The sequence below is a fragment of the Prunus avium genome, chromosome 1 (assembly GCF_965620075.1).
Source record: "Prunus avium chromosome 1, drPruAviu1.hap1.1, whole genome shotgun sequence".
In the NCBI taxonomy this organism is placed as follows: Eukaryota; Viridiplantae; Streptophyta; class Magnoliopsida; order Rosales; family Rosaceae; genus Prunus; species Prunus avium.
The window spans coordinates 16,112,327-16,122,646 of NC_142284.1; the positions used below are offsets into that span (position 1 = coordinate 16,112,327).

Genomic DNA, 10,320 nt, shown 5'->3' on the forward strand with positions numbered 1-10,320 from the left:
TAAAAAAACTAATTGTATGTGTATGCAGACTGCTACATGTTAGAATTGAATTATCATTTATCCGAAAGGATAGGTGGTTGTAATAAAAAAAGTAGAAATAATGTGTTGGAATTGTTGACTGAACATTCAATAATTTTTTGAAAACCGTTCTTGCATTGAAGATTAATGATGCAACATGTGGAACAACTTAGAATGACGACTTGCTCTTTGTGGTATAAAAATGACTGATGTCATAAACACATGTAGTCTCTATCCTTGTAGCCACAAAGTCATAATCAATCTCTCCAATTGTTGCTTGAATTGCATCTCCCTGCATCATTGAAAAAAGAAAAAAAAAAGTCATTGACAAATAGACAACAAAGGGGCAATCCATTCTTAAATTTTAAAAGTATGATATAATTTATAACAAACTAACATAAGCAAATCATCAAACCAACATCATTATATAAAGAAATCTATTTAGTAGATTTCATCACCAAACAAATTTAAATCATTAACATTCTCATCAATTCATTCGACAATTCTCATCCATTTAAATAATCAATTCTCAATATATCAATTCGTCATTACCATCATCATTTCTTGGCATCTTATTTCATCATGATAAAACATATTTGATTATAGACTCAATTGAAATCATCATGAATTCATCAATTCTCAATTCAAATCATCACATGTATCAATCCATCAAACCATCATCATATGAAGATATTAATAGCTGTAACACAAATAAGCTAATCAAATGCAATAAAATAAAATATCAAATGAAATCAAAGGGATATTGTTTCCCTCTTTTCGGCCGGGTAGGCCGATTGAAGGAGTTTTTGGTCCTTCTTCTTTTTTGAGTGCGAGGCGTGCCACCACCAAGCCCCGAATTTGGGCTTGAATGGAATGTGAGTGGATGGATGTGTTGCGTCCGAGATCTGACTTTAATCAAACGATTGTTCGGCCGAGCAAGGAACCTCCTCACGGCCTAGGTTCTTTCACTACCTCGGGGTCAAGGCTTTATGTGAGCAACCAAATGATGTGGAGTGGATGGAGATGAAGATTGAAGGTGAAACGTAATGAAACGAAAAATAAGTGCGTAAAGTAAATGTGCTTAAACTTAAATGTAATTTAAAGACAAATGCATAAAGTAAAGTGCGAAAGATAAATAACGTAAATAAGAGAATTAAAGTGCGATAAAATGAATCAAAGCAATAAATAAAGCAAGAACGAAATGAAAGCGATAAGAACGATAAAGTAAAATGAACTTGAAATTAAACTTAATTGAAGTGCGATAACAATGAAAAGTAAAGCAATTGGAATAAACTTGAATTTAAATGACAAGGTAATGTAAATTGCAAGAATTTAAACTTACACTAAGAAAATGACGAACTCGCTACACTAGGTGCATGAAAAGTAAAATCCTAAGTCTAGGAAAAGAAAAGTGCGAGACGAAAGATAGGTTTGTCTGTCTGATGTTGTGTGTCTTCTGTCTTCATTTGGTGAGGTTTATATAGGGCACTCGTCAACCCATGGGCTGGCCATTGAATGGCCAAATGTCAACTCTTCTAAAAAATCTTTCCTTACGAAGCCCTCCTAAATTCGTGGGATTGCATTGATTGAAATATTCTGACATGCTTGATTCTTCCTCTTTTGGAACACTCGAAGTTACTATCAAATTCCTTGATTTCTTTCTTTGCAAAGCCTTTGTCACGTGCATATAATCCTCCGAAAATCTGGGCTTGAATTGGTGGCTTAAACTTGGGCGTATGATTTTATTACATATATTATATAAATGTGAAACAATACAAGAAGGGCCAACACTCTCAGCCCGGCTGCCCATTCTTACTCATTCATATATATATGTTGTATAAATAAGCCACCAATCTGTAAGGGCTCCAAAGACTCCGGCCACATTAAATTAAATTCATATATATATATATATATATATATATATATATATATAAAATAGGGCAATGCAGTTTCAATTCAAAGAGCCCAGCCACCGTATTCTCACAAGCCCACTCATTTGATTTCATGCATATATCAATATATGTGTATATAATAAGTCAATCAAACTACCAACTCAAAACCCTTTTCGGCCCAGCTTGCAAACAAACTAAATATCCCAGCCGCCATCTAGCAAGACTCGGCCGCATATTTATATTCGTTTATTATATATAATATATATAAACTTAGAGTAATGCAAGGGTGGCTAAAAATCTAAAAACCTTTCAGCCCCATATTCGCAAGACCACCTAAAGGCTCCAGCCACAATATCCCTCATACTCATCTACATATATATATATATATATGAAAGGCAATTAGATTTTTGCCCTGCAAACCCTTCAACCACATATCCAGCCACAATACTCCTTCAATCCGTATTCCAATTCTCGACCGGCAAGGTTCCAAAACTTCAACCCAACGACTCGGCCGCATATTTATCCCAATAGTTTTGGCCGTGCCCACACAAATGTCATAGCCCCAGCCACTTTCAAGCCCAGCCGCAATTCGAACTACGCCCGGCCTCATCTCGAACGATGCCCGGCCGCAAAACTCCAACAGATTAGCCCGGCCGCAACCTTGCCCAGCATAGATCGCTCTAGCTGCCTTTGAGCTCCATATTACAATATTCAGCCGTGACTCTGCCCCATTCGAACAAAACCCCAGCCGCAACTTCCATTCGAAAATCCGGCTGAGATTTTCCAAGATCGCTCCAGCTGTCCCGGCCGTAACAAACTCTAAGCCCGGCCATATTTTTCAGTTCCTAGCCCCGGTCGCATTCCAACAAAACCCAGCCGCTCCATCTCTTCAAATCTCGGCGGCCACTCTACAAGAGCCCAGCCCGGCCGCGATTCCATTCTAAAAAACCCGACCGAGATTCCATTCTCAAAGCTCGGCTGACATTCCAAGAGTCTAGCTGCCCGTGTCTTTGAAAGGTGCCCGGGTGAATTTTCAACAGCCCCAAACAGATATGAATATAAATATTTGGAAACATCAACAACAATTTGAAGCCTCTATCACAAATGAAACAAATATTAGAATCAACATACTAAGTAACAAAATTCCAAAGAGACACTGCCAAACCGCATGCTACTCTTAAGAAAAATAAATAGAGCAATTTGCATGTGAATAATTGAACATAAGCAACAACAAAAATACTACAAACAATCCAAATCTAGAGCAAAATGATCAACAAGTCCAATCAAAAGCTGAGATAATCATAGAGAGTCACTTTTAGCAACCATACCTTAGTTCTCAACGTCGAGTCTTCTGAGCGGCTGAATTTGCAAAGGCCGATACGGGATGAGGGTTTTGGAATGGGAGAAGGAGGAGGCGGCGTGTTATGTATTGGACCAGGCAAAACTGATAAGATGAAGACCAAAATGAGGGTTGGATTCGCAGCGTGCCTCCCCAATAGAAATCGACGGCTCCAGGGGCATCTTCAACAGCGAACGCGAAGCTTCCATGGTTGCCCCCAACCAGCCCAACCAAGCTGGTTTGAAATGGATTGGAAACGGAGGCGTCCTCTGAGTGAACGAAACATCAAAGAGACGCTAAAGAGCAAGGGCAAAAAGGGAAAGTAGGAAAAGAAATTTTAGAGAATGGCAATTTGGTCTATTCACTATACTGCTAAATAGGATAAAAGAGGATCAATGGGCAAAAACATAACATCACTATTCTCAATGAACAGCTTAGGAATAGTGAAGTTTGGATTCAGTTTTAGTATATACATAATTTATAGAGTGAGTTCATAAGTGTACAATCAAGCTTGCTGGGTTTGAGACATTCTCTACTCTCTTTAATTTGAAACATTTGAGACTTGACTTGTCATGTAATTAATATATGCGTTGAAACATATTTGAGACTTAAGACTTGTGTTATGTATGATTGATGGGTTGAAAGATTTGACAATTATGTGTGTGATTGGTTGAAAAAGTTATGGAGTGGGACATTAATTCATCGCATCAAGTTTTACATTAATTCTAAGCATGTATCTAGGTTAAGCATTCATTGTTCCAAGTTTTGGTATACGTATGGTTATTTATGCTACTTTTTATGCTAATTAACCTATTCATGGAGGGTTGTTATATGACAAGACTATATAAATCCATCATCCTTTTAGTTTATTCTCAACTTATTCACCTTCTTCAATGAAACCCCAACCCCACTAACCTCATTCAATGGAACTCCAATCTCACTCACCTCTACGACCACAATCAAACCTTCAACTTCCCTAAGAAGAACATCCAAATCAAATAATGAACATGGTTTTCACTTTCTCTGGAACTATGTATATATTCAATCGAGCGAGAGATTGCGAAAGTTTGAGCAAGAAATCACGGAGGCTCGAGCGAGAGATTGATAAGGCTCTTGAGCGAGATATAATAAAGGTTCAAGTGAGAGATCGTAGATGTTAATGTGAGAGAGTCAGGGATAACACATATTCAAAAAGAAAGCCGAAATACAAAAACAAAAACAAAAATTAAAAAAACTTCCTTTATTGAGATATTTCTTCAAATTTTCAATTTCCGCTCTCAAATAAGTTCTCTCTTTTCCTCCATCCCAAAATCATGTTCATAATAAAGTACAAAACAAAAAAGTTATAGAATAAGACATTAATTCATCGCATTAAGTTTTATTTTAATTTTAAGCATATATTTAGGTTAAGCATTCATTATTCCAAGTTTTGGAACACGTATGATTATTTATGTGGTTTAACTTATTTATAGAATATTGTTCTATGACGAAATTATATAAATCCATCATCCCTTTTGGTCTCTTCTCAATTTACTCACCTCGTTCAATGGAACCCTAACCCTACTCACCACATGCAATGGAACCCCAACCTTACTCACCTCCGTGACCACAATCCAACATTCAACTTCCCCAAGAAGAACATCCAAACCAAATAGTGCACATGGTTTTCGGTTTCTCTGGAACTATGTATACATTTGGTATTAACCACAATCAACTTGGAAACATAACTTTTGGGAAAAAATAAAAATGCGTTTGTACACCCGAAGATTGTCTTAGTAGGTGTGTTCTTTTCAAATACAAATTCGGAGTGAGTGCCACTCTAGGGTTCACATTGGGGATGATTCTTCTTGTTTCATTTTATTGAGACATTTTGAACACAACCATAACAAGCTTTTTCTTTGCACCATTGTACGGGGTTTGTAGTGTTATTATGGTCATCATATTCTTCGGGTTGTTGCAACAAGGAATGGTCGAGAAATTCCAAACAATCTTCATGGTGTTGAAAGCCGCATGAGTCAGGGTTAACACATATCCAAAATGAAAGCCTAAATACAAAAAAGACGCTTTCTTTATTTGGGTGTTTCTTCAAATCTTCCATTTATGCTCTTAAATGAGTTCTCTCTATTCCTCCATCCCAAAATCATGTTCATAATAAAGTACAAAACAAAAAAAAAGTTACGGAATGAGACATTAATTCATCGCATTAAATTTTAGATTAATTATAAGGATCTTCATTATTATACCCAAAATAGAGGTTAAAATTATTTTTAAAAAACCCCACATGGAATGCACTTTAGGAACACACCTAAAACTCATTTACTGCATAAGAAATTGGTGTTGAACTTTCTATAAATTACGTGACTGCCATTGATTAACTTAAAAGAAGCCCAAAAAAAAAAAAAAAAAAAAACCCCAAACAATTTATTAAAAATAAAACATCGCGAAAATCTTAGCAGCCTCTTTATTACCCATCTTCTCAAACACTCCACAGGATCTCTGCAAACCGAAAACTCCATAACCAACAAGCTTCATCTTTTTTCAAAAACCACCACCACACGTACCACTAACCTCCACCTACAAATCCACAAAAAATACAGAGAAGCAACATTAAGAACCATTAAACACAAAAATGAGAAAAATTTCAAGCAGAAAATGCTTCAAACCCAAGACTTTTAAAAACCACACCTTTTTGTTAATGGCTGTCATGTTTCAGTCTAGTGTAATAATATTGCTAGTTTACTGTGTTGCTATTTTTAATGCATGTCTACCAAAGAAAGGATGAAGAAAGAAGAAAACCGACCAACATCCAAAACAAAAGGCAAACCCTCATCATCCAAAAAGAAAACCAACCAGAAGCCAAAAAGATGAGATAATTGAACTATGTGTAGATAAAGAGAAACATGCTCATTTTTGCAACAACAATTGACAACATTAGGGAGAAACTTCAACAACGGAAAGATGTCTTGACACTGCTATCAAAAACACCTTTTTGAACGCTTATCGAAGCATATATCCAAAAAAGGTTAACAAAGGTAGAGTCCATGAAGTCTAATTATGACACCGTAAGATTCATACAAGAATGTGACATAAAAACGAGGAAATTCAAGTTTCATAATGGTGACAGGGAAATGAAAAGCCAATATGTGGCTGAAATTTGTGGCTTGCCAAACAGAGGCAAAAAGCTACCAAGTACAATAAACTCATCAAAGTCAGAGTTAGATTTTGTGAAGAAATACTTCAAAGGTTATCAGAAGATGACAAAGACTTCAATTGATAAGGGCTTGAACTTAGCATTTGAAGATGAAACAGAAAAGGGTCCTATGGATGTAACAAGATTGATAATCCTACAACTCTTCATGACCAATCTCTTCTGCAACTTTGGTTGTACATTCGCTTGGACCTACACAACTATGATAGACACCTTAAAAGAGATGGAGAACTATAATTGGGCTCAAGGAGTTTTGGACTACATGTAAACCAGTACTAGACACAAATTTAATTTAATTTTCCATTCTCTATTTAAACACATAATTAGAAGAAACCAAAGACAAACCTCTTTTCTTTAAAATTGTTTGTATTTACATTTTTAGGTTGAGATTTGTTTGACATCCAACATGAGGACTAATTCAGTTCATTCAATTGAACTTCATCATTTTGGTGTGTTCTTTGTTTTCATAATTTGCTGTATGGTTGAAATTTTTATTTTTATTTTTATTTTTTGGAGAAAACAAACAAATACATGCATCTATTTACCAAAATCTATATGCAAGAAACTCATAACTGTAAATGCAACACAACTACAATTGTTCCTAAAAATAAAACATATTTAAACGACAATTATGAGCAAATTAGGTCATACAAATCAATTTCTTTGAAACCCTAACTCAAATTAGGGGCATACAAATTCTTTTCTTACAAAAATTAAACCATAACCCTAATTTGAAATGAGAGTTAGAAAGAGAGGGAGAGAAAGAGATTTCGTACCTTACCCTTCATGAATAATCTGTTACGTAATTAAGGAAGAGAGGTTGGGAGAGAGCGAATCAGAGAAACACCATAGAGCTAACGAGAAAGAGAGAGGTGAGATCGTTTTCAGGGGATAAAATCAAACAGAGACCACCGCGCTAACAAGAGAGATAGAGAGTAGTGGAGAAAAAACAAAAGTGAGAAAAAAAGTGATAGATGTGCGATATGATGTATCTATAGGGGTCATTTTACAAACTTTAAAAAAAGGGATCATTTGACCAATATTTAATGGAGTCGAGGTCAAAGCCGCTAATCCCCCAACAACGAACGACAAAAGAAGGCAGAACATTTGATCAGAAGACGGTGGGACATTAGTCCAAATTACAATGTGTGTCAATTCACGAATACCCGTTAAGCGTAGGGGCATTTTTGTAATGTTACAAAAGAGTTAGATGAAAAAAATATGAGAAAGTTGATAGCTTAGAAGGGATTCAAACCCCAACCCACTTTTGAGAAAGAATTACCACCTTTTCTAGCTCCACTATTTTCATTCTTTTAATGTGAATCAATTCTGTGTATATTTATACATCTTCCACTGTAACTTTATTTATTTATTTCTTTTTTCTCCTGACTTCTCTTCCTTCTCCACTAACGGTTCTGCTCTAACTCTCTCTCATTTTCCAAAACAAAAAACTCGCTCACCTGCCACAAACACAAGCCCCACAACGAAAGTTTGAAATTTTTTGTTAGAGTTTTTTCCGATTAATTATCTGTTAAAGTTAGGAATTTGATAAAGTATTTGATGAATTTCAAGTACTTGATTTTGAACTCAGATTGAATTTCTGAGCTAAGTTAATTTCTTCGATGGAAATTGGGGGAGGAGGAGAGAAGAGAGGGTTGACCGCGTGTATTGTGATTGATTTTTGTTTGTTTATTTGTTTAATTTTTTATATATTCTTAATGGGTGAAACGGGTCGTGTTGTGTTATTCGCGAATTGTAACGAGTTGTGTTTGTGTTTAGTATTTTCCACTCGTTTTCTTAACAAGTTAGGGCACCTCCAACCCATGAGGCTAAACCCAAAATATCCTAAATTATAGCCCAATTTCTCTCCCAACCCAAGAAAATGAAGGGGCCAAAATTTGGGAAAACCTAAACTTGGACCCAAATAGTAGTCCAAGTATTGCCTAGGCCCAAAACTATTTGTGGAGCCCCCTGCATCTGAAGCAGCCCCTATGTGCAAAGAATTTGACGTGCGCTTCAACTCCTATTGTGTTGTTGCATTTGGGCAGCTTGTCGCGCCACATGTCACGCTCCTTTGAAGTTGCCGTTGGAATCCAACGGCAACAATTCAATTAGTTTTTTTTTGGGTATTCTAAATGTAACTTAAATCAACGATCTATATTAAATTTAAACTATTTTAACCGAAAAAAAAAAGATCCAACTGTCAAAATAATATTTTTAATTAATATAGATCAGATCCAACCCGCAAACTCCCTCCAAACTCTATAAATACCCATCCATTTCTCAAATAATCTACCAAATTTTTTTTAAATCTATTTCTCAATTTATTTTTCCTTTGTCAATCTCATCAATATCCTTTCATTCTTGTTGAAGATGTCCACAAAATCTCAAAGAGGTGTGAATAGGCCCGAAGAAGATGAGGCATTGTGCAAAGGGTGGGTTTTTGTCAGTGAAGATGGGGCTATTGGCACCAATCAAGCAAACGACACATTTTGGAAGCGTGTATATCAAAAGTGTCTGGAAAATGATCCGGACATTGGTGGACCCAAGCGACAAACATATCAAGCCATTGCTTCTCGGTTCAAGACTATCAACCAACGGTGTTCTCTTTGGAAGACATGCTTGACTAAGGCTAATACGAACCCACAAAGTGGCTCAAATCTACATGATGTGATAAGTAACCATTCTTATTAAAGCTTTACATTTATATTTGTAATTTTATTCAACTCCAAACTTAAATTTATTTTTTCATGCGTAGGACGTGTATGCGAAACGATCTTTCTTAATGATAATAAGCCTCCAAATAGGTCTTTCAAGTTGTACCATGCTTGGGAAATCTTAAAAGATTGCCCAAAGTGGAACGATATAAATGAGCCTCCCACACAACGTTCTTCCGGAGCTATTGCAAGTATGGTGAATTTGGATAATGACGCAGACTATGTCATCATGCCTAGTCCAAGGCTTGAGGGGCGAGACAAACAAAAGGCTGCAAAAAAAAAAGAAAAGAAAAAGGTAGATGGCTAACCCTTCTCAACAAACAAGGGATAAGTACTTGGAATCATTAGTTGAGCAAGGTATGGCTTTCGAAGAGGATAGGAGACAAAAGCTCAACATATTGGAAAAGTTTGTCCAAGATCAAGCTGATGCCTATGCGTATCAGAAGCAACAAGATAAGGAAGTCCAAGAACAAAAAATAATGTCCATGGACGTGTCTAAATTTACTCCAAGAAAGAAGAAGTATTGGGGGATAAACAAGATGGAATTATGCAAGAACATGCATAGGGTTAACAGTCTACTGTTAATCTTGAAGACAACTCAGGGGATTATTATCCAAGCCCCCATAATGGTGGTTATTAGTTTATTCATATTGGGTTTCATGTATGGTGAATTTGAAGTATTGTGTGTTTTCTTTTGGAATAAAATAATATTTGTGGAATTTCAATTTTTTTAGGTCAAATTGTTCAAAAAATTTAATTATGAAGTTATTTAAAAAGATTGAATGAAGAAAAGTTATCCATAAAAAAAAAAAATTAGACTTAAACCATTCTTAAACAATTTAATAAAGTTGCGGACTCAAAATTTGAGTCTGCAGGGTTGGGAGAAAAAACGATTTGAGTCCTGGCAAAACCCAAATAGTTACTTTTTGGAGGGGGAAAATTTGGGTTTAGCCCCAAATGGGTTGGAGAAGGCCTTAAATGGGTTGACACAACACAGCACGATTGCCAAGTCTATTTCACTAATATTTAGTGGATCCGATTGCTAATTTACCCAAAAAAAGGGTTAATTACAGTTTAGTACCTTGTGGTTACACCATTAAGACATGTTATTCCTTATCTTTTCAATTTTAACAATCACATACCCCG

General features: G+C 35.9%; 1 protein-coding gene across 1 annotated transcript; it reads left to right on the forward strand.

Moving 5' to 3' along the window:
• The first annotated feature begins 8,830 nt into the window (after window positions 1-8,830).
• Window positions 8,831-9,481, forward strand: LOC148297418 (uncharacterized). The gene is made up of 2 exons (XM_088246952.1): window positions 8,831-9,134; window positions 9,216-9,481. The coding sequence occupies exons 1-2, from the start codon at window positions 8,831-8,833 to the stop codon at window positions 9,479-9,481; spliced, it is 570 nt and encodes a 189-aa protein (XP_088103078.1).
• Window positions 9,482-10,320: the final 839 nt, after the last annotated feature.